The sequence below is a fragment of the Agelaius tricolor genome, unplaced genomic scaffold (genome assembly GCF_023055355.1).
Source record: "Agelaius tricolor isolate 1412-34295 unplaced genomic scaffold, bAgeTri1.0.p SCAF_12, whole genome shotgun sequence".
Classification (NCBI taxonomy): Eukaryota; Metazoa; Chordata; class Aves; order Passeriformes; family Icteridae; genus Agelaius; species Agelaius tricolor.
In genome coordinates, this window is record NW_027269272.1 from 25,395,392 (window position 1) to 25,421,621 (window position 26,230).

Here is a 26,230-nt window from a genome sequence, read left to right on the forward strand (position 1 = left end):
GAGGCGGGGATCGGGCCGGGCTGAGGGAGGGGATCGGGCCGGGCTCGGGGCCGGGCTGAGGCGGGGATCGGGCCGCGCTCCGGAAGCGCTCCCGGCCCGCCGGGCCCGCCCCGCCCCGTGGCGCCTGACCCGGAGCCTCTCGGCCGCGCTGACGCTGCCTTGTCCCGCCATGGCTCCCAAGGGCGGCCCCGGCGGCCGGCAGCAGTCCGAGGAGGATCTGCTGCTCCAGGACTTCAGCCGCAACCTCTCGGCCAAGTCCTCCGCGCTCTTCTTCGGCAACGCCTTCATCGTCTCCGCCATCCCTATCTGTGAGCGGGCGAGGGCGGGCGGCAGCCGTGAGGGGTGCTGAGGGGAGAGGAGGATCAGCAACCATGGGGGGAGCAAAATACCCTGGGAGAGGGAGATCAGCAACCTTGGGGGGAGCAGAATACCGTGGAAGAGGGGGATCAACAGCCCCAGAGGAGATCAGGAGGTTGGGGAGAGGGATCAGGGCTCCCCACTGCCCACCGCGGGCTCTGTCCCGCTGCCCGCGGCAGATCCCGAGGCTGCTGCTCCGAGCCCTGGCGGATCCTGGCTCCGGGCAGTGTCGGGTCCTGGTTCTGAATGTGGGGGATCCTGGCTCCGGGCCGTATCGGGTGCTGGTTCCAGCCCTGTCGGATCCTGGTTCCGAGCCGTATCGGATCCCAGCTCCGGCCGTGTCGGATCCTGGCTCCGGGCCGTATCGGGTGCTGGTTCCAGTCCTGTCAGATCCCGGTTCCGGCCGTGTCGGGTCCCGGTTCCGAGCCGTGTCGGGTCCCGGTTCCAGCCGTGCCGGGTCCCGGTTCCGGCCGTGTCGGGTCCCGGTTCCGAGCCGTGTCGGGTCCCGGTTCCAGCCGTGCCGGGTCCCGGTTCCGGCCGTGTCGGGTCCCGGTTCCGAGCCGTGTCGGATCCCGGTTCCGAGCGGTGCCGGGTCCCGGTTCCAGCCCTATCGGTTCCCGGTTCCGTGTTCGGTGCCGGTTCCGGCCGGCAGGGCAGCATCACTGACGTGTCACCGCAGCAGCGCTGCCCGCAGGCTCGGCCGTGCTCTCACGGAGCCCCTTCCAGCCACGCGCAAAGCTCATTTCCCCCTTCCAAAGTACTTTCAATGCAGTTCAAAGAGCCCCGAGTGATTTTGGAGGAGTTGGCTTTGCTCAGGCAGAGACTGTGTAATTACAGAGCTCAGATCCTCTATGGGTCTCCAGTATGGGGCGTTTTTCTTGGAGAGAAACTGCTTCAAGTATCATTGTTCTTTTTTTTTTTTAAGGGCTTTATTGGAGAATATGGCATATGGATCTTGTTCAGTCTGCAGTCCTGTACAGCGTCATGACCCTCATCAGTACCTATCTCGTGGCTTTTGCGTATAAAAACGTCAAGTTTGTCCTCAAACACAAGTAAGTTTGGTGCCTCTTTGAATTTATCATTTAACAATTGAACAAAACTGCCATTTACTACTGTAGTTTTTTATTAACAAGAATGCCTGAAATGTTACTCCAAAACATATTTTCCAAACATATTTTTAGAAGTACCTCGTAATTGGTTTCTCTTGTAATTATAGTCAGATCTTGTCAGCTAAGAGTATGGTGAAATAGTAAATCCACCATCATGCTCCCTGGGTATCACCACAAATTATGTTTAAATTATAAATTATTTTAGTTATTGGATGTGAATTATATTACTAATTCTTATCCCTTCACCTTGACAAAACTGTTGGGTATCTTGGCTAAGTTGTATTCTTCACTGTGCATAAAACCTCCTGTAAAGCCAGGGCTGGGCTGTGGGGTTTTTTCCTTTCTGAAGTGTGACATGAGTGGTGGTACTTACAGAGTAGCCCAGAAAAGAGAAGATGCTGTTTCCAAGGAGGTGACTCGCAAGCTGTCTGAGGCGGACAACAGGAAGATGTCCCGCAAGGAGAAGGATGAAAGGTGATCTCTCTGTCCTCCTCCTCCTCTCCCTTGTTGTAGGAGGGCCTTAAATGTCTTGGAGGCTCTGGGTGGGGCAGTAGGGACTGTGCTTGCACTGTTTTGCTGTATTCTGGGAAGCAGCAGCTGCAGGGTAGCTCGTGGTTCAGCTTTTGAGGTGAGTTGTCAAGGGAAGGCCTCAGATGCACTCGGTGTTAGAGGGAATCCCCACTGGGACTGTGCAGGAGGGGAGCTTGGGAGCCAGACTCTGTGTCTTCTGGAAAAACTACTGCACACTTCATCATGTGGGTGTCCAGGATATCCCCATCCCTGGCAGTGCCCAAGGCCAGGCTGGATAGGGCTGGAGCAGCCTGGGACAGTGGGAGGTGTCCCTGCCATGGCAGGGGTGGAGTGGGATGAGCTTTAAGGTCCCTCCAACCCAAACCATTCCAGGATTCTGTGATATCCATTGATTTAAATATATCTGAAATTTTATCTCCACTTGCTCCTAGGATTCTGTGGAAGAAAAATGAAGTTGCAGACTATGAAGCAACAACTTTCTCCATCTTCTACAACAACACCCTCTTTCTGGTGCTGGTTATCATCGCTTCCTTTTTCGTGCTGAAGAACTTCAACCCCACTGTGTATCCTTTATCCCCACCCTAAAGCCCCCACAGCCCTGCTCCTGTTGGCTGTCACCACTGGCTGTGGGCTGTGGCATTCCTCTCTTGGTACCTGCAGCTCATGGTTAGTACAGCAGCTTAGAATGCTGAAACAAAAATAAGAGTTTACCAAACTAAAGTCTCCCAATTAAAGTCCCTTAAAACATGAGATGTTTTCAGCATATTGCTTGGACAGTGTATAAGAATTCTCCTGGCTTTGCCATTTCCATTGTAATTTTGGAGTGAGGACACAGCTCAGTTTCCTGCAAACACTGTGTCAGTGTTGGGTGCCAGGAGCTCTTCCCTGACAGGATGCTTCAGCTCCAGTAGCTCACATGTAAAGTGTTTTGTTCCTGAAGGATATTAGTTTTGCCAACAGGGCAGTTAATTCAAGGTCTGTATTTATAAAACTTGTAAGAGAAAAGGCTGAACCTTATGGGTGCCTTAATTCTGAAGGTGAGTTCTGAAGCTGTGTTTGCAATACTCCAGTTTTAAAACTCCAGAGAAAGATCATTTCGATTCCTTCCTTTTCATAAAACTCCTACCAAATGTTGTGTACCAAAGAACAATCTTGACAATTCCTTAACCTGTTCCCTACAGAAACTACATCCTTTCTATCAGTGCTTCCTCAGGACTGATTGCTCTGCTGTCCACAGGATCCAAGTAGACACAAAACCCTCAGCAGTTCCTGAGAGAGGCTTCAGCTGCCATGAAAATGCCTAAGGGTGGAATAGGAATATTTTTGTTTTTTAGCATGAGGAAAACGTGGGGAGGGTTTGAATCCAAAATGGTTGAATTGTATTTACTTTTGGTATCTTTACATGGTATTTGATATTGGAGTTACTCAGTTTTTTTTTACTTAGCAAGGAGAGGGAGTGGGGTGTGTGAGCTGTGAGCAGACATCCTCTTTCTGCAGCTCCACCCTGGGGACAACCCATTTATCATTGTAACTTGAAAAGTTGTAATTAAAAGGAGCTTTTTTTGCCATTTGATTCCTTGTATTTTCATTCTTCATTTTTTAAAAACCAGGGATTTTCATGTCTAGGTTTGTCAACTCTTTCTGCTTCCAGAAGAGAGGAGACATCTAATATATTCCTTGGAAGCACTCCTCATTTCTGAGTAACATGGAGTCAGGACAAAACCTGAATCTCCTAGGAAAACACTTTTGAAGTGGTTTGAATGCACTTTTTTCCATTAATCTTCCAAGTTGTAAATAAATAAAAAACCCTGCCAGTCTCCCTGCACAGCTTAAGAAAAATGCTTTAGCTGGCTCTTCATAATGGGTTTATCAGACAATCCTGTGCCTTATTTTCTGGCTATCACTGGAGCAGCTGTTCACTTAAATGCCAAACTCTACTGATACTAATGGAATTCTAGTTACAGATCCTGCCATTACAGACTTGGGATCCTAAAGAGAGAAGAAAGTTTTTGATGAGATTTAATGTAACAATTACTCTGCTAATCTTGGCTTCAATAAGATTAAATGGAAAATAGAGTAAAATGGAGAGAATGTGATGAGCAGGAGACAGTAATGGCTCTATTTCTGACAAATTCAAGTACTTTTGCTCGTTTAATACTCTTTAATTAACTGTTTTCTCTCAAAATACATGGATTTCTCTTTATCCTTTCTGCCTGACTATTCAGCACTGGAAGGACACATTCCCTAAACTTGCTGCCTGCCTTGGCCAGTTTCCCTTTCCTTGGCCTCACTTCTTATAAGGGATAGAATTGCTGGGTTTTAGCTGAGTATTTAGCTCACATAGAGCAGATTTTTAACAGCCCTCTCCAAAATCCAGAGCCCAGCTCAAAGCCAGGCTGGCTCCTCTGGGAGCAGCAGGACTTTGATGTTGCTGTTTCTGCTCTGTTGCTCTCAGAGCCCCCAGAGCTGAACTGAAAGCCTTGAACAGACAATGTTATACTCACTTTCCTGGCAGGGCTTTAGCAGGTGTATTCCCCAGGAAATCTGCTGTCTGCAGAGTGCTTGGAAGCAGCACTTTCTTCTGCCATTACTGTCGGCTCACTGAGTCTTTTATTACCAGCTTTTCATCTTCTCTTAAGGCTTTTTTGGTATTGACAGTTGCTGAGGCCTGGAGCTTAGCATGTCACAATTTTCCTGGAGAGGGAACATTGAGCACTGACAGCCTGAAACAAAAGCAGGTGGGTGGGTGGGGTGGGATGTATTCTGAAAAAAAACTAATCTTGAGCTTCCACAGAAAAGTTTGGGCCTTTTTTTTTGGTTGGCATTTGGATTTTTGTTCACTTTTTCAGTTTGGGTTTTTTTGTTCTTTAAGAGGCAGTGTTTGGTTTTTCCCTTGCAATCCCCACTACAATGATAAATAAAATTTCATTATAAAACATTGAAATTATAATTCTCTAGTCTAATGCTGAGGGTTAACCTGAAGCAGGGCTGCTGCTCAGCCCCATATTGCCCTCAGAGCCCGTAAGGGACAATGCCATCTCCTCAATTAAAGTTGGGAATTGATCTAGTTTTAATACATTACTGGATTCCCAAGTACATGAGAAGGGGAAGAGAGAACATTAAATTATACCTCCAGGGGGAGGAAAAGGAATTAGTCTGTTACTGGGAGGATAATTATATTAAATTAATAAAGCTGTTAACTGTGAAATGGTTGAAGCTCTGTAAAAATTAACAGTAGTTAGTGGTAATGCAGCAGTGGGGATGTTCCCAGGGCAGGGCAAGGTGGGCTCCACCCCAGCTGGCTGGGACTGGCAGTGTCACCTGGGGAGGCTGGGGACAGCTGCACTGGGCTCCTTCCAGGCCAGATCACAGAACATGGCTTAGAAAGGAGCTTAAATCCTACCCAGCCTCACCCCTGCCAGGGCAGGGACACCTCTCACTGCCCCAGGCTGCTCCAACCCCAATGTCCAACCTGGCCTTGGGCACTGCCAGGGATCCAGGGCCTGCCCACCTTCCCAGGGAGGAATTCCTTCCCAAAATCCCATCTGACCCAGGAACTCCAGAATCCCATCCCATCCCTGTCAGGCCAGGACAGGACAGACCTTACCTGGGACTGCTGTGCTCCTTGGGGACTGAGGGCCAGCAGCGCCTTGGGGCCAGCCCAGCTCCCTGCCGTCCCTCCTGGGCACAGCTGGAACATTCCCTGGGCACAGCTGGAACATTCCCTGGGGAACATCACCCCCATCCTCAGCAGAAGGCCCTGCTGCTGGCCCAGAACAGCTCCAGTGTCAGTAACGGGTCTGCAGCTCTCAGGGTAGATGCACAAAATGCTTTTATTGTGTCCAAGCAGAATTCCAGTCAGACTGCATTTCTCATGTACAGCAGGAGTCATTTACACACACCACAGCTTCAAATACAGGAGGAGAGCACTCGGGTGTGGGGAGCTGCTCACCTGGCCCAGGTGGGTGCAGCAGGGGGGAGTACAAGGGTCCTACAAATACTGTACAGAGCTGTGTCCCAGCAGGGACGGGAGAAATACAGACTGCAATCAGAGGAGCATGGTACAAAGCAAATCCTTGGGAAGGTACAATGTGGGCTTGAGCTGGGCAAATCCAGATGTAAATTCTTCCTGTCAACTCCTGTAAATGCTCACAAAAATCTGTTTAAAATGTGTCTGTGCATTTACTTATCCCCGGTTCCAAAGCAAGTGGAAGCAGGTGTAGCCTTTTGGAGTACATACCTGATTGTTCCTGCAGCTCTTAGCAGCTATATATTGTATATATTTATAGTATCTAGATCCTTAAAAGCTCCTGAATATTGAAATTTGCAGTAGCTCTGTCTACAAGCAGGCAGAAGTAGAGGCAGGTTTCTATAGATGCAAAACCCAATATTTAATCATGGCTTTCTTGGCTTAAGGTTTATGGAGAAGTAGAACTTTGCAGAGCTGTCGTGCTCAGTAACCTGACATGCGTGTTTGGGCTTCCTAGCACTGCTCCAGGAGCACTCCACAGCTGGAACAGCTGTAAAATTAGGAGCTGAACTATCTACTTGCTAACTAGTTCTCTGTCTCACAGCCTTTATTCAACTACAAAGAAATCCTAGAGCTTATATTCAGCATAAAAAAGCAATGTTTGAGCTTGCCCCTTCCATCTGTTAACCTGAAGAAACTTTATAGTTGAGATTTCCCAAACATGGTTTTATTAAAACCTGAAGTTGTATCTGGCTTTTCTTCATTGAAAAAATAGATCTGTACATCCTTCTTTAATTACCAAGTACCTGAAGGTTATAAATTATTTCTTTTTTTTTTTTTTTTTTTGCTTTACAAGTGTTTGTCACAGCACAAGCATGAGGTGCAAAGAGTAAAGTAAAAATTAATGAACTCGGTCAAGAAGGTAAGAAAATACAAGGTTATTCCTGGTTAGAAGAGAGATCAACTGTGCTTTTAAATTCACTGCAGAGTAGTAGCAAGAGCACACATCTCGAAGGATCCAGTGACAGTAGACACCGAGCAGCAAGTGCTGAATGATTCTCATGAGAGTAATTCAGGGCTGTACTGGAGTACAGAGCACTTCTAAACCATGCAGTCCAGGAAATTCATGCATTGCATTAGGATCTGTAGTCCTTCTTGCTGTAGGGCTTGTTGCCCAGGATATTATCTATTTCATTTACAATATGGGATGTCATCTTTGGAAGGACCTGGGGTGGAAGAAAGCGATGCTTAATTGAGATAGTTCCAAAATGAAACCTAGATTTTATCAAAGTACATTTCCTCTGGGCTTTTTGTGTGACAGATATTAAGCATTCATCTAATAACTTTCTCCCTTAAAAGAAAAACCTCTGGAGGATCTTTACTCAGTGAGAGAATCACAGCAAAGCCTCTCAGCTTTGTGTGTGGAATGTTGCTCGGCTGCACTGGGACAGGAGCTGGTGGCAAGGACTGCAGAGGCAGCTCTGAATGGGGAAAAACAACAGGGAATAATTAAGGAGGGTGCAGGTGACATGTGGCAGCACAGAATCTGTCACAACATGCCCTGGACTCACTCGCATTTTCAGGTGCATGAAAGCTGCTGATGCTGTCACTGGACATGCCTGCAATGCCCCAAAAGGTGCTAAGCCATGGTGACAGCAGGGATGGGCCTGATGAGGGTGCATGAATGGAGCTGAGAGACAGAACCCTGTGCTGAGAGAAGGGGGTGCTGAGGTCGGGGGTGTCTCCCTGCACTCACCTGGATGGCTCCGAGGTTCTCAATCAGCTGCTCGGGGTTGGAGGATCCCAGGAGGACAGAGCTCACCCCCTCATTCCTCAGGCACCATGCTGGGAACAAAGGCACAAGGTGGTCAGGACACAGGGGGGCTCACAGGGCCTTGCTGCAGTCCCTGGTGTTTGACAGAGCCTCTGTCTCTTCTTGGCAATAATCTCAGAGAAATTCTCTGTCTCAGCTTTGCTCCTCTGGCACTATCCAGGGGAAGATGCACAGATCAAATATCAAACCCCACAGATCTTCCAGGATCCTGAGCCTGCTCCCTGCCCCAGCACCTCTCTGGCTGTGGGGTTTGGATTTTCCCCATCACAAGGATTCACTGCAGGGATGTTGAACCAGGGATCACCTTTCTGACAGACATGTGGTATTTTACAGCCTCAGCTCTCAGCAGCATTGAGAGAATTATTAGGAAAAAAACCCAGATCTCATTTAGAACAGCATTATCTTGCCTGCCAGCCCAGCACCATAAAGGTGATGGCTTCATGGAGGGGGGATATCCAGGGGAACAGGGAAGTGGGACCCCTGGGGATGCCCAGGACACTCTGACCCTGTCAGTCACAGCCTGGTGCTGCTGCTGGAAACAATCCTGTTTTAATTAATTGTTACCCAGAGCAGCTGTGGCCGCCCCTGCATCCCTGGGAGTGTCCCAGGCCAGGCTGGACAGCTTTGGAGCAACTTGGGCCAGTGGAACCCCATAGCAGGGGCTGGAACAAAATGGGCTTTAAATTCCTTTCTACCCCAAACCCCTGCGGGATCAATAATTTTTGACACATTTTAAACAACAAACACATCTCCAGCTGCAGGTCCAGCCCAAACCAGGGTGGAAAGGGAGCAGATTTCCTGTGTTAGCCTTTGGCAGCTGTGAGGCACCCACCAACAGCCAGCTGTGGCAGCGTGCAGCCCAGGCGCTCGGCGATGGGGGACAGGTCCTTCAGCTTCCCCTGCTGCTTCCTGCCCTCCTCGCTGATGATCTTCTCCTTCAGCCACTGGTAGCACTGCAGGGCAATCACAGCACATCAGGCTGTCAGCTTTCAGCCTCCAAAGTGGGGAGTTTAAGGCAATTTGTAATTATAATCTATAAATAGCAGCACTTGAAAAGCCATGTCCAGCCCAGAAGGTCGTGGGGCTGAGTAACACAAAGCTGGGCTACCCAAAGCAATTAGGGCAGGACCAGAATGTCTCCTGTTGTCCTCAGCTCTCTGGCTTTATTCTCACTACAGAACCTGGAATCTCCCCAGTTTTCTTTCTGGATCCCATAACTCTCAATAAGAATAAAATCAGGATAATTGTGGAGAAACCACAATTAGTTGTGGCGACACCAGAATCCCAAAACCTGTTAGAGAGGGCAGCAGCCCATGGGTGTTCAGTGGGCTTGCCCTTGGCCTGGGGGGATCCTGGGGGGCTGAGCACCCCCATGGCCCAGGCTGGTACCCAGGGGAACGATGTCCAAGCCTGTGGGACCTACGTGGTTCAGGGGGCTGCAAGTGGCAGCAGCTGCATCCATTCAGGCTTGGACTCCGTGACCTTGGAGGTCCTTTCCAACCTTAAAATTCCAGGGTTAACATCAGTGAGGAGCCTGGAGCCCCACAGAGCCCCTGGCTCGTGGTGATGTCCCTCGGTGCAGGGTGGGGACAGCAGCCCCCTGCAGCCCCCAGACCTGCCCCAAGCCCCCCGAGCTCCCTGCGTGGGGAGCCTGGGCTGGCTCTAACCCAGATTCTGCTGCTCTTTGGAGTGTGGTTGCCAGAGAAACCAAGCTGATCCATGCAAGCAGAGCCCTCCTTCTCACGAGGGAGCCCTTTCCCCTTTGTTGTTTTCCTGCCCTGACAAAAGCAGCACAACTCAAAGGTGCCCCAGAAATACCTTGAGTGAAGCCCTTGAGCTTTCAGGGACCCCGTTGCCATATTTCCCTGAGATGATCCCACAGGCCAGGGGAGACCACGTCATTGCTCCCACCCCTGCAGAGAGGACAGAAAAAGGGCTTTGAGGGGAGTGGGACAGATCAGAGCTGTAGCAAAAATACAGCTTCCACTCAAAAACTAAAGCAAGAGCAAACTGGTGGCTGCTTGTTTCTGTTGCCACGGGCAGCAACGCTCAGCTGGTCCTGCAGGAATGTGCTGCTGATGCCCTGAAGGATTTATTTCACTTAATGGACCACATGAATCTCAGAGGGCAAGGAGCAGCCAAGCCAATTAATACTTAATATGTTCATTAACGTACTTTAGTTATTAACAGATAATATTAAGCAATCCATCAGAGGCACAGTAAGCTGGTTTTTCTTTTGGGTCACTATGAGACAGAGACTTGGCTTTGTCACAGGTCCCACCTGCAGACCCAGGCCATCCTGCCCAGCCAGAAGGCCCAGCAGGCTCAGCCTCACCGATTTTGTGGTAGAGCTCTGGCAGCTGCACCTCCACCTTCTCCCTCTGGAACAGATGGTACTCGGCCTGCTCACACACGGGGGGGATCATGTTGAACTGCCTGGCCACGGAGTAGGCTTCCTGCAGAGGGCAACCAGGGAGAAAACCCTTCAGAAAATGGAAATGTCTGCAGCACACGCCAGGCCACCTTCTAGGAGGGTACAGGAGATGGCCAAGGCCAGGGCAAGTGGCACCAGAAGGATGCTGCAATGCTGGCATCTCCTGGACTCACAGCCTGCTTTGGGACATTAGAGCCCATCTCCTTCCACCCCCTGCCATGGGTGATATCAAACTGAAGGACTTGCCTTCAGTCAAACCAAAGTGACACAAACCCAAACAAACCACCCAAACCCCCACACGTCAGCCCATCTTCTAATTAGCACTGGGCTCATTCTGGGACAGCCTTTTAAATTACTTGAGGTGGAAAGCCGGGATGGAGAGGAACCCAGTGTGCCCCAGGTTATCATGCCATGACCTCTGTGGCCCTCACCATCACCTCCATGCTCCTCCATGACCTCCACACCCCTCACCATCATCTCCATGGCCCCACCATGACCCCCAAGCTCCTCACCATGACCCCCAGGCAGGCTCCTCACCATGATCTCCATGGCCCCACCATGACCCTCACCATGATCTCCATGGCCCCACCACGACCCTCACCATGATCTCCATGGCCCCACCATGACCCTCACCATGATCTCCATGGCCCACCATGACCCTCACCATGATCTCCATGGCCCCACCATGACCCTCACCATGATCTCCATGGCCCACCATGACCCTCACCATGATCTCCATGGCCCACCATGACCCTCACCATGATCTCCATGGCCCACCATGACCCTCACCATGATCTCCATGACCTCCACACCCCTCACCATGATCTCCATGGCCCCACCATGACCTTCTCCATGGCCCCACCATGACCCTCACCATGATCTCCATGGCCCCCAGGCCCCTCACCATGATCTCCATGGCCCCACCATGACCCTCACCATGATCTCCATGGCCCCACCATGACCCTCACCATGATCTCCATGGCCCCACCATGACCCTCACCATGATCTCCATGGCCCCCAGGCCCCTCACCATGATCTCCATGGCCCCACCATGACCCTCACCATGATCTCCATGGCCCCCAGGCCCCTCACCATGATCTCCATGGCCCACCATGACCCTCACCATGATCTCCATGGCCCACCATGACCCTCACCATGATCTCCATGACCCACCATGACCCTCACCATGATCTCCATGGCGCTCCAGCGGGACGTGCCCCAGTACATGGCCATGCCCTGGTTGATCACATGTGTCATTGCCCGCACGATTTCTGAAGGAGAGCAAAGCAAAAAAAGGAGTGTGAGAAGGGCCCAGAGGCCACATTTCCACCAAGCCCACTCCCAAACACCCCACACTGACAGTTCTGAGCACGCTCCTGCTCTGCTCTCCTGCCCAGGGGTGGCTGGAAAAGCATTTTCAGTGCAAACATCGAGACACTGACCCTGCAGCTGGGTAAAACTGCTTTTCCCACCTGGCTCCTGCCTTCCACGGCCTTAGGAGGACATTTCCTCCTAAACGGAACACAAGAGGGCAGCACAGTGGAAAAATAAACTTCAAAATAAATTCCTTTTTTTTTTTTTTTTTAATTTTCTTCCTGAAAGCACATATCTGGGTCTGCCTCTCTTTACCAGGGACAAAGCTGCCAGAATGGCTGATTGAACCTGACTCCACCGAGGGCCCTGTCACCCTCAGGTGTCACCCCTGCACCACAGCAGTGCCCTGGTCCCCATTGCTGCTCTCTGGGATATGGAAGCTTCCAAGGCCACACACACCAGGACAGGATCTTGAATTTCACCCCTCAGACCTCCCTGCCTGCCTGGGGGTGAAAAAACCCTTGAGAACTTGAGTTTAAAGGAATCCCAGACTGGGTTGGGCTGGAAGGGATGTTAAAACTCACCCAGTGCCACCCTGTCCTGGGCAGGGACACCTCCCATTGTCCCAGGTGCTCCCAGCCCTGTCCAGCCTGGCCTTGGGCACTGCCAGAGATCCAGGGGCAGCTCCAGCTGCTCTGGGCACCTGTGCCAGGGATTTCCCCATCTCCCAGGGGAATTCCCAATATCCCATCTCCATCCCTGCCTGTGTCACAGTCCCCATGAGCAGCCAAGCCCTGCCCTGGCTGTGGTGACAAACCCTGTTTCTGGCAGGGCTGCAGCAGGGCCACAACCACTGCCCACAGAATGGGGAAATGAGCTGAACCCACATGGGAAGTGACAGAAAGCAGCTGCTGCCTGTGGCACCCCATGGTCAGGGGGCACTGCCCGCCCTCCCCAGCAGCTCTGAGCACCCAAAGGCCTCTGAGGGGCTGCCCTGGAGCCTGCAGTGCCCAGAGCACCCTGAGGGTGAGGGGCAAGGTGAGGGCTGCAGGCACTGCTGCCCCGAGCCCAGCAGGGCTCTGCCCTCTCACCCTGCTTATGGCAGGGAAGCCGAGCCTGGCACAGAGCAGCTCCAGAGCCAGCCTGGGCACTGCTGGGACCCTCCTGCAGGCTCCATGCATAACCCACAGGGCTGCTCTGACACACAGACCTGCCTCCGACCCAAACACAAACCCGCTGATCCGAGGCAACGAGGGAAAGAAATAAAAACCCCAGAGGGCGTTAAAGCCAGCACTGGCGTGCAAAGGAAACTTCCAGGTCTTCCTGAAAAACACCAATTCATTTCAGTGAAGTGTAAATATAGAATCAAAGACTGGTTGGGGTTGTAAAGGACCTTAAAATCTTCTTCTTCCAACCCTTGCTGTGGGCAGGGACACCTTCCACCTGACCAGGGCTCCAGAATTCAATTATGAGCAATTGCAAGCTGCTCCATCTGAATATTTAATTAAAATTTGTTTTTCATTTCCTACCACCATCAGCCTAAGCCTGTAAGTGATCCTTCCCTTCCTCCCTCCCTCCCTCCTCAGCAGCTTCTCCCTGGGTTTAGTTTTCTATTTTTGCCCTGCCACCATTTCAGAGTTTTGGAAAACATTTCGTCACACGCCTCTTACACATCTCAGCCCGGGGTTGTTTTCACTTCTCCAGCCTCTACTCCTTTCAAAAAAACTCCTAAGTCAACTCAGAAACCGTATATAAATATATTTATACACAGATATCTCCTTGTTGAGAGAGCCAGGGGACAGCAATGGGATTTGGGAAGGGCACAGGCCCACATCTCTTGTCTTGCCAGCTGGATGCCCAAATGGCAGCACTCAAGAACAGGAATTGGGGTTTTTTTTAAAGATAAATCAATGCTGCAAATCCCAATACCAGCCCCTGGCACCATAACAATAACTCTGGGGTAGGATAAAGTTCCCTGGTAGGAACCTTGCCACCTTCCCTCCCTGTGTGGCTGCTGGGCACGCGTGGGCACCTGGCTCTGTGGCACTGGGGACACACCAGGGACCCTCCTCTCCCCTGCTGGAAGAGCCCCTTGGGATGCAGGACAAGCCCTGCCTGCCCACTGTGGGGTGAGATCTTCATCCTGAGGAACAGAGCACACAGGGGTTGTGGAGAGGACAGATCCCTGCCACCAGCCATCCCCTGAGCAGGGACTGGGCTGGCAGAGGGTGGCAGGGACACACACACAGCTGAGCCAGCCCCAGGGAGGGTGGGCAGCCCTCAGCCCCAGCCTGGCCCTGGGGCACAGGGGGCACAGCCAGACCCACGTGCCACGAGCTGCCCAAGGTGCTCCTCTCCAGCTGCTCCCTGCCTCCAACACTCCCTGCTTTTACTATTTTAATTTGCTCAGAGACCTTTAAGAACATGAAATACATTTAGGGGGTTAGGTTAAGCAGCTTTGCCAGGTGCCCTGAGGCCCAAGCGAGTGCCAGCACAGAAACCCCCATGGATGCTCATCTGCTCCTTCCCCAGGGCAGGAGCAGAGCCTGGGCAGAGGGATCTGCCCTGGCTGGGCTCACAGAAGGATCTGGAGAAGCAGCAGGCAGTGAAAACAAACAGGACATTCAGGTTTTGGTTTGGTTTGGTTTGGTTGTGCCCCCCTGCTCACACCGTGCTGGCTGCTCAGCCTGACCCAGAGGTGCTGCCACGAGTAGGGAACACTTCAAGGTCACCTCCTCCTTCAGGAGGGGCTGCCCCACCCCTGGCAGAGCCCAGGCCAGGCTGGACAGGCCTTGGAGCAGCCTGGGACAGTGGCAGGGAGTGGGATGAGCTCCAAGGCGCCTTGCATGGCTCCCTGTGGGAGAAGCTGAGGCGTGTGTGGTGCTGAGCAGGATGGAGTGGCTCAGCAAGCAGCACTGACAGATGGCCCAGCAGATGCTCTGGGATGGAAGTGCCTTAGTGGGTGAGCCATAAAAAAGGCAGGAAGAAGATGGGAAGTATCTCCAGCATGCCATTCATAAGAGAAATGTCCCTTTTTTCACCCTGCTCAAGCCTCAGCCAGTGCCAGGGCCTGTGCCAGGTGCCAGGGCTGGCACTGGGGTGTGGGAGCAGCTGTGCCCTGGGCAGGGCAGCCCCTCCACGCTGCTCAGAGACAGCAGAGCGAGCACAGAGGGCACAGCTCCCTCCCAGACACAACACAGGGTCTGCCCTGACCTCAGCAGCTCCTGGGGAAGCTCCTGAATCCCAGGCTGGTCCCTGACCCACCCTGGGTGGCACAGCCCCACATCCAGCAAGGTGCCAGCACTCCTGACACGGAGCTGCAGCCCTGTTTGATTCCCATGGAACATCCACCACAGCTCCTGTGCCACCTGCCATGGACACCTGCCTCAAATCCAGCCACAAATCCTCTTTGAAGGAACTGGGAAAGGAAATACTCCAAACATTGAAGCCACTCCTGGGACAGAAAGGAAACTTCCATTTCCTTCCAAAATACACAAATTCACGTCATGGCAGGGTAGACAGAGAAACCCTAAATAGGTTGGGAGGGACCTTAAAGGACACTTAATTCCAGCCCTCTGCCATGGGCAGGGACCCCTTCCATGGAGCTGGCTACCAAAATGAGATATTTCACATTTAAACTGCCCCACCTGAACAACTGATTACAAATTGCCTTTCCTGCCCTCCTCAGTGCCAGCCCTTAGGCCAGGAGCAGGCACTGAGGGTTAACCCTTTGCAGTGCAGCTCCCACCAACCTTCCATGGGGGTGTTGTTGTCCGGCCGGTTGGCAAAGACCACGTCCACATATTCCAGCTGCAGCCTCTGGAGAGAAGCCTTCAGCCCTGGGCATGGGAGAGCAGAGACAAGGACAGGCAGGGTCAGAGGGAGGCAGGGAACAGACCCAAAACGGGATCAAACGCAGCTGGCTGTGTTTAAATACATGTATTTTTATATAGGCACACATTTATAGAGATACACACAGTCAGGGTGTGAGAGGGGTGCTGAATGATGCTGTCCCACGTCCCTGCAGCCACCTGGAGAGGAAAGCACCAGTGTGGCCCCACAGAGAGCCCCTCCTTGCCCAGGAATGTGCTTTATTCAGAGCTCCAGGGTTCGTGCTGACCAGTCCTGGTTACAGAGCTGTCCCTGTCAGCCTGGCAGAGGCGCTGCTTCAGTGCCCTGCAGGGAATCCAGTCTGCATTGTGCCCCAGAGCCTCCCCTGCTCCAGCCCAGCTCCTGAGGCCAGGGGACACTGCAGGGCAGGTGGTGCCCATGGGCAGCAGGTACAGCATCAACCTGTGCCCACCCACACTGCACAGGGACCTGGGCACAGCAAGCCCCAGCCCTCTGCAGCTCAGTCCATAAACGTCCAGGTTTTCAGAGCCTTCCTGTGAGGATCTGATGGGAGATGGCATCAAACCCCTGCAGATATATTTATATATCCATGTATGAGTGTATGAGAGAGGGCGAGCAGAGGATGGGCATTTTATCCAGCTCAAAATTCAGCAAACATTTCCAGCCTGCTCTATTTTGACTCATTCTTCATGAACATTCATAAAAACATTTTGTTCTTGGGAAGATTTGTAGAAAATAACTGTTCAAAATCCTCTTCTCTCTCTCACGCACACAGATATATATATATATATAAATATATATAAAAATATAAAATATCTCTCATTGACCTTAACGCTGTTTGCTGGGTGTTCTGTGAAATTATTCCAACTCCTGCCAGTGCTTTTCTGTCATTTCATGAAGCAGCTCCACAAGAAATGGGAAAGGATGTGTCTGGAGTGCCTGTGACACATCTGCCACCTCCCTGAGCTCCTTCAGTGCCACCACCTCACTGAAGTTTATTCAGATGAAAATCCAACAAAATGTTGCTACAAGAAAAGCTTTCTCCAGCATTACCTTACTGGGCAAGTCCCAGGATCCTGCAAACACTCCAAGATCAAACTCTGCAGGGAATTCTGGATAAAACTTGCCAGGAGCAGGAAGGAGGAGGATGGAGGGAGGCAAAGCTGCACCCCAGGCAGGGGCTGCTGACCCCACCCACCCCACCTGAGCCAGACACTGCCCTGGGGCTCCCATTTCCCAGGTGTGCAGCACAGAAAGGAGGAGCTGTGCCCCGAGGATGCCATCCCTGAGCCCCAGCAGCAGGTTCTGCACATCCCCTGGGCAGGAGGCACAAATGGGGCACACAGCCAGGGAGCTGGGGCAGAAATCCTCCCCTGGGGCCGGCACTGCCCTGCTGGGGGCTGGCACTGCCCTGCAATGCCCCTCCACAGCATTCCCCTGCCCAGGAGCTGCAGGATGCTCCTGCTCCAGAGCCCAGGCTGGCTCCTCGCACAGGGACAATGTCACAGGAGGTGACCCTCAGGTCCCCAGGCACGGTTCTGTTCCTGGCACTGCTCTCCCTGTGCTGTGAGCTGAGCCTGCAGAGCCAGCTCTGGGTCCAGCCCAGCACACACAGCCAAGGCTTTGCTGTGGACAAACACAACACAGAGTTCCTGCTGTCCCCTCCCCTGCAGGGACACGGCCACAGGGACAAGGCAGAGCAGCAGGGAAAGGGGATGGGGAGCAGGGACTGGGCCCAGGAACCCCAGGAGAGGATGGGGAGCAGGGATTGGGGTCAGGAACCCCAGGAGGGGATGGGGAGCAGGGATTGGGGTCAGAAACTCCAGAGGGGAGCAGGGACTGGGGTCAGGAACCCCAGGAAGGGATGGGGAGCAGGGATTTCAGTCAGGAACCCCAGGAGGGGATGGAGTGTGAGGGAAGGGGCAGCAGAACAGAGCCCTTGAGGAGCAGCAGCACCAGGAGCAGAGCTCAGCTGTGCCAGCTGGGGCCTGGCAGCCCTCCAGAGGCTATTTCTGCAGGCTGACATCATGCCACATCCTCATCCTCATCCCTCCCAGCTCCAAAGGCAGCCCAGGCACCCCTGGCCACATCTGGCCCCATGGGGAAGGGCTGGGGTGTGCAGAGAGCTCCCCAAAGCCAGCAGGCCCCAGGGAGTGAGGGGGCTGCCAGTGCAGTCCATTCACTGACACTTTCTGAGGGGAGCCAAAACAATCCTTGGGTGCATTTTGGGCATTTCAGGATGAGTTTGGGAACTGATCTGCATTGGGACTGGTACAGGGGCAATGGGATCAAACAGCCCTAGCCCATGGGAGAGCACTGGGATCAGGTGCACAGAGCCCAGCAGGGCAGCCCCAGCCCCTGACAGACCCCAGCCCATGGCAGAGCACAGGGATCAGGTGCACAGAGCCCAGCAGGGCAGCCCCAGCCCCTGACAGACCCCAGCCCATGGGAGAGCACTGGGGTCAGGTGCACAGAGCCCAGCAGGGCAGCCCCAGCCCCTGGCAGAGCACTGGGGTCAGGTGCACAGAGCCCAGCAGGGCAGCCCCAGCCCCTGGCAGAGCACTGGGGTCAGGTGCACAGAGCCCAGCAGGGCAGCCCCAGCCCATGGCAGAGCACTGGGATCAGGTGCACAGAGCCCAGCAGGGCAGCCCCAGCCCATGGGAGAGCACTGGGATCAGGTGCACAGAGCCCAGCAGGGCAGCCCCAGCCCCTGACAGACCCCAGCCCATGGCAGAGCACTGGGATCAGGTGCACAGAGCCCAGCAGGGCAGCCCCAGCCCAGCCCAGCCCAGGTACCTTCTATGATGTGTTTCCTGGAAAGGCCTCGCTCAGTCTCTGCTCTGCAAGGGAAAAACAGCAACAGCTGGGAGAGGTGCCCAGAGCCTGGGAGCACTGAGCTGTGCTCTGATTTAAACACCCCCAAAATTACAGAATCCCGGACTGATTGGGCTGGGAGAGATCTTAAATCCCATCCATCCCACCCCTGCCATGGCAGGGACACCTCCCACTGCCCCAGGTGCTCCCAGCCCCAGTGTCCAGCCTGGCCTTGGGCACTGCCAGGGATGCAGGGGCAGCCCCAGCTGCTCTGGGAATCCCATCCCAGCCAGGAATTCCCAATTCCCAATCTCCCACCCAGCCCTGCCCTCTGGCACTGGGAGCCATTCCCTGGCTCCTGTCCCTCCATCCTTGTCCCCAGTCCCTCTGCAGCTCTCCTGGAGCCCCTTCAGGCCCTGAGCTCTCCCTGGAGTTCCTCCTCTCCAGGTGAGAAACTCCAACTCCTTAAAACACTTGGTAAAATAAACAGAAATGCAATGACAGCAGCAAAGCACCCCAGGTGCCATTGATCTCCTCTGGCTGCAGGGCTGGGGCAGCAAAGCCCAGGACAAGTGACTGTCACACTTACTTGCCACCCCAGTACAGCTTTGTGGTTATCACCAAACTGGACCTCCTGCAAAAAGAACAGGAAAATTAATATAATTTCTTTAAAATAATAATAATAATAATAATAATAATAATAATAATAATAATAATAATAATAATAACAACAACAACACAGATGCTGCCGATCAGCAACTTGTAAAACCTGGGTGCAGGGTTTCTGCTGGGGATGCTCAAACAGCCAAGAGCAGCTGTAAAATGTTGAGGAGACTGACTCCAGTGTTGGTTTGGGGGGAATTCCCTGCAAATGGAACTCTGGCAGCCAGGGAGACCCCAGGAATCAGCAGGTGCCTCAGGGAATGGCACCACTGTGCTCAGGGCATTGTCCCTCTCCAGTGGGGTAAGCTGCACAGGAATCCAGGCTTTAGCTCCTTCAGAAGATGGAAAGTGAAATATCCTGCAGGTGTTTTGGTAAAATATGCCCATAAACAGTCAGGGCATGAGGAAATTGAATGAAGTCAGAGGAAGTTTGGATTGGACATTGGGATAGAAACCAAATGGAATCCAAGTGAGGGGACCAAAACCCCCAGACATTTGTAATCACTGAGTAAGCAGCACCCAGCCCTCTCTCCAGGGGCTTCCTTCAGTGCTGTTCCCTCCTACCATCCTGCCCTGTGCCTCTCACTGCCAGAGCTGTTAAACTCCAGTGTGAGACATCTGAATTAATCTGTAAACTCTACACCATATTAAATCAAAGATTTATCATCCTCCAGCTACCTTGCTGCATAACCAGACATGTACAACACAATTTCCCCAGCTTTTATTGGACTTCATTTTATTTCCTCCACATCACCCAGAGTATTTCTTACCAAGTAATCACTCACCCCTCTAATCCCCTAGGCTGGGTGTGGAGAGAGCCCTGCTAGAGCCCCCTTCAGCTGAACCTGCCTAGGACACACACACACACAGGGGAGGCCTTTGAGGATTATGCAAATCCCTTAAAACCCACAACATATGCTAATGTGCATCCTTTAAACGAGGTGTCAGCTCCTCCCGGGCTGGCAGGGCTCTGCATCCTTTACCCCAGCAGGGATGAGGTGCCACAGCCACCCTCCCACCCGGGAGGGCATGGACAGCCCCGAGGGGTGTGGGATACCCCAAATCCCAGGGGAGGTGTGGCTGCTCCTGTGGGACCAGGGCCCCAAGGAGGGAAATCCCCCGAGTCAGAGGGAGTGCCATACTGTACCTCCAGCCCTTCTTCTTCAGGATGTTGCCCAGGATCACCTCGGCCCTGTGCAGGAAGAGCGCGGTGTGAGGGGGGCAGGGATGCTCAGTGCCCCCAGCCTGAGCTGCCCTGCCCTCCCCTGGTGACAGTGACCCCGATGGGACAGATCCATCCAGCACAGAGCCTCTTGTCCCCCGGTGCCCCTTCCCAGGCCCCTGGTGCCTGGGGCTGGGCTGGCCCCTCAGCAGGACACGCTGTCCAGCCCAGCTGGGAGCCCTGTTGGTCACCCCAGGCCCATTTAGCACAGGTGATGTCCCCCACCCCACAGTGGCTCAGAGAGCAGCCAGAGTGGCTCCCCCCAGGATTCCTGCCTGGATCTGTCCCAGCCCCAGGCACCCAGCAGCACTGGGATCCACAGTGATCTCCCATTTGTTCAGGGGGTTTCTCTCCCTGTGCTGACACCGGTGCTGCTCTCCAGCCTTTGCTGGGTACAAGAGGCTTTGGGTTAATTATCTGGGTTTATTTGATGGGTACCCCAAATACAAAGGTTCTCCTGTCCCACTCAGGGACAAAGAGGCTTTCCAAGCACAGCCAGAGCCCAGGGAAGGCAGGTGCAGCTCTGCCAGCCCTTTTGGGCACACCTGCCCAGCTGTGGCTCTGTCCCAGCCCTTTCCGGGCACACCTGCCCAGCTGTGGCTCTGTCCCAGCTGTGGCTCTGTCCCAGCCCTTTCCAGGCACACCTGCCCAGCTGTGGCTCTGTCCCAGCCCTTTCCGGGCACACCTGCCCAGCTGTGGCTCTGTGCCCAGCTGTGGCTCTGTCCCAGCCCTTTCCAGGCACACCCTGCCCCCGGGCACTCACTTGCCGGCCGCGTACACCTCGGCCGTGTCGAAGAGGTTCACGCCGCTCTCGTAGGCGATGGTCATCAGCTGCTCGGCCACCTGGGGAGCACGGGGGACAGCGGGTGACACCACACCCAGCAGGGAAAGCCCCACAGCGGGACAAGCCCAGCGGGGCTGTGACGGCCCCTGCCCAGGAACACCCCCGGCAGGGCACCAGGGAGGGATTGAGGGACACCAAAACACGGATTTACACCAACTCCCCCCGGAGCCAGCCCGGCAGGAACTCCTCTCCTCCCGCAGGAGCTTCCCGTCAGGAAGGCAGCCAGGAATTTAACAGGGTTACAGGAGATGCTCTGCAGGGTTTAACACAGAATTTGGGGGGTTAGCGTTCCTCTGGCTGCCTGCCAGCCTTCCTGCAGCTCCCCAGAGATGCCGTGGGGTGGGGAAATGCCTGAGGGTCATTTGTGGAGCCCAGAGGAGTCCTGGGGCTCCTGCTGCCCCCGGGGGGATGAAGGCTCAGGCTCAGCATCCCGAGGAGAGCAGCCCCAAGGACAGGGCTGTGCTTCTGTCCCCCTTTTCCATGGAATTTGTCCTGCTTTGCACGGAATTACGGTGAGCAAGGGGGGCAGGAGGACCAGAGAGCAAAGTGGACATCAAAACTGGCCTTGACTGAGCATCACCTGACTGGTCATCATCCCAAAGTGCCATAACACGGGACCAAAGATGGGGATCCATGGGACCAAAGCCGGGGGAGCCACTGGCACCAAAGCTGGGGGATCCATGGGACCAAAGCCGGGGATCCAAGGACCAAAGCCGGGGGAGCCACCGGGACCAAAGATGGGGGATCCATGGGACCAAAGCCGGGGGAGCCATGGGACCAAAGATGGGGGATCCATGGGACCAAAGCTGGGGGAGCCACCGGGACCAAAGATGGGGGATCCATGGGACCAAAGCCGGGGGAGCCATGGGACCAAAGATGGGGGATCCATGGGACCAAAGCCGGGGAGCCATGGGACCAAAGCCGGGGGATCCATGGGACCAAAGCCGGGGGATCCATGGGACCAAAGCCGGGGGAGCCACCGGCACCAAAGCCGGGGGATCACCAGGAGAAGCAGTGACACCCTGACAGATGGAGTGAATTTAAAGGAAAATCCCTTGGAATGGAGGCCCCTGGGCTCTTTTCCTCACGCCAGAGTTGTTTTGGGGTTGTTCCACGTCCTGGGGACAGGCAGCTGCTGGCCCTGGGCACTCACATCTGTGACTCCTGGGCTGCAGAGGAGCCCACGTGCAGCCCAGGCTCCGGGGGTGATTCCCTGCATCAGGAGCCATCTGCTCCAGGGAAAAGCACGGGGCAAACCTGAGCTTGTTTGCAGCGGTTTCAACTTATTATGTCAAAAATAAATCACCTTGGTAAGGCCAGCCATGACTGTATTTAGGACTGTTGTCCATTATGTCCACACGCAAAAATAGTTCCCAACTCCACTGCAGGAGCCCAGGGGAAGGAGGGGACATTGCTGGGGACAGCAGAGGACAGGAGATGGCCCTGAGGGGTGGATGGAGCTTGTGAGAGTCCATCTCTGGAAAAGTCAGGCTCATCAGGGGCTTGTGGCAGAGCTCTGTGTAGTGACTCCCTGCTGTCTCTCCATGCAGGAAGGCTCCAGGAGCCACAATTTAATTTAAAAATGAAATTAAACCCCCCCCAGAGTGTGGTTTGTTCCATGCACTCACCTCATCTGAGATCTGACCTCCAAAAGTGACCCAGGTCCCTGGAAAAAGCAAAATCATCTGTTACTACAAGAGGGTTTCCACATCAAAAATGAGACTTCACCAGAATTCCCTTTGGGATTAAATGGGTTTTAGATGGGGTGAGCTGGCTCAGAGGGGGTGCAGCCCTGAGAGAGCTCCTGCAGCCAGGCAGGACAGGGCACCTGCTCCCAGGTGGGACTGGCACCGGCAGCTGCCCAGGGCAGCACCCAGGGGATGCTGTGGTGCCCAACACAGAGCTGGATTTGAATCATGGGATGGGTTGGGTTGGAGTGACCTCAAAATCCACCCAGTGCCACCCCTGCCATGGCAGGGACACCTCCCACTGTCCCAGGGCGTTCCCAGCCCTGTCCAGGCTGGCCTGGGACCCTTCCAGGCCCTGAAATCTGAAGCCCTTTCCAAGTCAGAAATCATTTTCCAAAGCTTCAATTTGACAAATTGGAAAAAATCTGTGATGCTGCCACAGCACATCATTTGAGGAATGAAACTCTCCTTAAATATGTACTTCAGCATTTAGCATCCTGAAAGTCAAAATTAGAATTAAAAAAAGAAAAAAAAAGACATTAAAAAGAGAAATATTTCTTCTGACAGGAAAGATTTCCAACCCAAAGTGACTTTTCCCTGGGAGCTTTTCCATGAAGCCAATGTCCAGTGCCAGCCCAGCCCAAGGGCACTGCCTTCCCTAGGCTGGCTCCTAAAGCTGCTGCAGTTTAGGCTCAGTTGCTGACTCTGGTCTATTATTAGGAAAACTTGGGGCATTATCTCTTTATGATCATTGCTTAATAAAAAAAAATAATTAAAAAAAAAAATGGTGGAAGCAGCATGTGGATTTAACCAGATCATAAATCAGTTTGGGTTGGAAGGGACCTTTAAAGGTCAGCTGGTCCAACCCCAAGGAATTCCCATAGGAACAGGGTTTCTGTATCTAGATTTTGCATGCATGTATTACTCCTTTTAGGAGTACAGATCTCCCCAGGCAGCGGGTGAGGCCGCAGGGAGCTGGGCAAGCAGCAGGTCACAGGTGCCCAGACACCCCTGCTGCCCTGGGCCTCCTGCCAGCCTGGCCCAAGGTCCCTCTGAGCCCAGCACAGCACAGCCCCTCTGAGCCCCTGCAGGGCCCCACAGAACCCCAGAGGCCAAACTCAGCCATTCTCCGGATGGATGGGGCAGAGCTCACGTGGCCTCACCACTGCCCAGAACTGAAAGCTCTGACTGACTGAGGGGCTCAGCTGGGACACCCAGGGAGATTTCCCCAGCCCTGAGGCGTCCCAGGCCAGGCTGCACAGGGCTGGAGCAGTGGGAGGTGCCCCTGCCAGGGCAGGGTGGCACTGGGGGACCCCCTCCCAGCCCACCTGAGACACAGGGATGGAGCAGGACGGGGACTGCAGGGCCAGGGCTGAGCTCTGATGCTGCCAAGGGACAGGAATTGCAGCTCCCCTGCCTGCCTGCACTTGAGAAGATGCAAAAGCTGCTCCCAGACCCTCATCAAAGAGGAATGGGGTCCTTGGGTGCCGGGACATGAACCCCGAGCAGGGGTGGAAGGGCTGGGGTGGCTTTGATCAGCCCTGCTCAGAACACAGCCCCTCCCCATCTCTGGCAGCAGCAGCTCGCTCCCTTTCCCTCAGAAAAAGGCCAATCTGAATTTTTTAATACGTCAGGTTTCTCTCAGTGCAAATAAAGCTATTTAAAGATGCACAAAGTGTGAGTTCAAACTGCAACTCCTGACTTCCCGCAGAACAACCCGAGCTGGAAAAGCCAAGTTTGCCACAGAACAGAGATGAAATGGAAACTAAACAAATGAGCAAAGAGCACACATTTTCTGGCTAATTTTGTATTTTCTTTAGCTCTGTAAGGACAACAATAATGGGACAGGAGTACCCCTGCTGCACCTTGCTGGCTACAGAGCTCAGGAGAGGTATTTTCTCTGATTATTGGAGTTTAAATGCTCTGGTCCTGCACAACAAAGATAAAACTGAAACCTGTTTTCATTTTATCTTTAAGCTTCTTCATGCAGATAAAAAAATAACCGAATGAAGCCTGATTTCCATGTTAAAGCTTCAGAGGTGTTATTTTTACAGGAATACATTAAAATGTGTTTGTACCAAAAAATGGGTTGAGACTGTTTATCTCAAAGTGATTTTTTTTTTCCCTTTTGCATAAGCAGCACACAGGTGCACAGGTGAGAAGGAAGAGGATTATTCATCCTCCCCACAGAGTGCACATCCTCTCAGAATCCACCTTGTGACACAAAGCACATCCCACTGAGTGACAATGTGCTCGGGGCACAGGGAGAGCTCGAATCAGAACAACAGGCACCTGAAAGCCCCTGAAACGCAAGGAATAAATGTCTGTGCTGCTGGGCAGCCCTGCCTGAGCCCCCCAGCCCCAGCTGGGCACAGCAGCACCAGCAGGAGCACACAGCTGGGGATTCCAAGGGGGTTTTCCCCCATTATTATCACAAAGACCAGGCAGGGATGTGAGTTTGGGCTCAGCAGGGTGAGCTGGGGAAGGGGAGGGCTCTGCTCCAGGAGCCAGGAGCAGGGAAGGCACCCCCATCCAGGCAGAGGCACAGGCTTCTCCCCTCCCTCTGCACGTTAAAAAAGGCAAAAAAAAGCACAAGGAGCATTTGGCATTTCAAACAACAGCCAAGGATGATTCACAACCTCAGCCAACACACTCATTTGGGAAGAAAAATATTCTGGAGAAAGATATATATTTTTTTAAATTGCTCCTTTCCCCTGTCCAAGTGAGTGTCTCTCTCTCACCCAGCCCAGCTCATGGTTTGGAAAGGCATCCTCTGCCCCAGGGCAGACAGAATTCCACCACTGCCTCTTGCCCATCACCTTCCTCCCTCCTGCCTTGAAAGGTTTTCCAAGTGGATTTCCTCACCCTCAAGGGGAATTCCTGCCCGAGGCCCAGCCTTGGCTCCCACTGCAGCCCAGCAGGGCGTGGTGCCAAAGCAGAGCCCACCTGAGCAGTGTCACAGCCCCAGTGTCACAGCCCCAGTGTCACCTGTGCAGGAGCAGGGCTGAGCCCCAGCCCCTGCTGCTGCTGCTGGCAGGGACGGTGCCTGTGCCAAACCCCGCCCCAGAGCAAGCACCAAGGGGAGAGCAGCACCTGCCTGCCCCCTCTGGGCTCACAAAACACCATTTCTGCAGCCAGCTGTCACCTTCTGTCCATGGGACTGGGATGGCAGCTTTGCCCTGCTCCTTTCCCTGCAGTCAGGGCCCATCCTCTCTCTGGAGGCCAAGGTTTTCTCAAAACCTGCAGGAGCCCACAGGCAGGGTCCCCCTGAGCTGCACAGGTGAAAACCACGGCCTGGCTTTCCCTGGAATCAAAAGCACATTTTGGATCCAGCACCAAGCAAAGAGCCTGGCAGCAGCCCAGGGCCAGGCTGGCAGGTCCCTGAAAGGCTCACCTGGAGCAAACTCAGCCAGGCAGGAGGGCAAAGCTCAGCCCAAACTCAGCCAGGCAGGAGGGCAAAGCTCAGCCCAAACTCAGCCAGGCAGGAGCAGGACCCAGCGCTGGGCTGTTCCCAGGGAAGCTCAGCCTGGCTGAGCAGGCCCAGCTCCACGGGAGCTCAGTGCCCCAGGAATGATGCTCAGCTCTGCTCTGAGGGGCT

General features: G+C 53.6%; 2 protein-coding genes across 3 annotated transcripts in view; one reads left to right on the forward strand and one right to left on the reverse strand.

The window, feature by feature from the left end:
* The first annotated feature begins 42 nt into the window (after positions 1-42).
* On the forward strand, positions 43-3,570 carry SSR3 (signal sequence receptor subunit 3). The gene is made up of 5 exons (XM_071438255.1): positions 43-308; positions 1,283-1,409; positions 1,842-1,940; positions 2,429-2,560; positions 3,179-3,570. The coding sequence occupies exons 1-5, from the start codon at positions 170-172 to the stop codon at positions 3,243-3,245; spliced, it is 564 nt and encodes a 187-aa protein (XP_071294356.1). The 5' UTR covers positions 43-169; the 3' UTR covers positions 3,246-3,570.
* Positions 3,571-5,812: 2,242 nt separating this feature from the next.
* The window catches only part of KCNAB1 (potassium voltage-gated channel subfamily A regulatory beta subunit 1), a 43,270-nt gene continuing 22,852 nt past the window's right edge, over positions 5,813-26,230 (reverse strand). For both annotated transcript variants that reach the window (XM_071438243.1, XM_071438244.1), the window contains exons 3-14: positions 22,573-22,610; positions 20,864-20,943; positions 20,026-20,070; positions 18,805-18,849; positions 18,198-18,241; positions 15,302-15,388; positions 11,421-11,506; positions 10,137-10,257; positions 9,620-9,714; positions 8,634-8,754; positions 7,724-7,812; positions 5,813-7,193 (exon numbers count right to left, since the gene is read on the reverse strand). In XM_071438243.1, the coding sequence (XP_071294344.1) occupies positions 7,104-7,193; positions 7,724-7,812; positions 8,634-8,754; positions 9,620-9,714; positions 10,137-10,257; positions 11,421-11,506; positions 15,302-15,388; positions 18,198-18,241; positions 18,805-18,849; positions 20,026-20,070; positions 20,864-20,943; positions 22,573-22,610 (941 nt within the window). In that variant the 3' untranslated portion in view covers positions 5,813-7,103. The remainder of the gene's footprint in view (positions 7,194-7,723; positions 7,813-8,633; positions 8,755-9,619; positions 9,715-10,136; positions 10,258-11,420; positions 11,507-15,301; positions 15,389-18,197; positions 18,242-18,804; positions 18,850-20,025; positions 20,071-20,863; positions 20,944-22,572; positions 22,611-26,230) is intronic.

What these genes read in the sequence shown, in the direction of transcription:
- SSR3 (XM_071438255.1), top strand. Translation starts at nt 170, where the DNA reads ATGGCTCCCAAGGGCGGCCCCGGCGGCCGGCAGCAGTCCGAGGAGGAT. An exon ending in CGTCTCCGCCATCCCTATCT is followed by an intron (nt 309 to 1,282) that starts GTGAGCGGGCGA and finishes TTTTTTTTTAAG; the next exon opens with GGCTTTATTGGAGAATATGG. An exon ending in AAGAACTTCAACCCCACTGT is followed by an intron (nt 2,561 to 3,178) that starts GTATCCTTTATC and finishes TGTTCCCTACAG; the next exon opens with AAACTACATCCTTTCTATCA.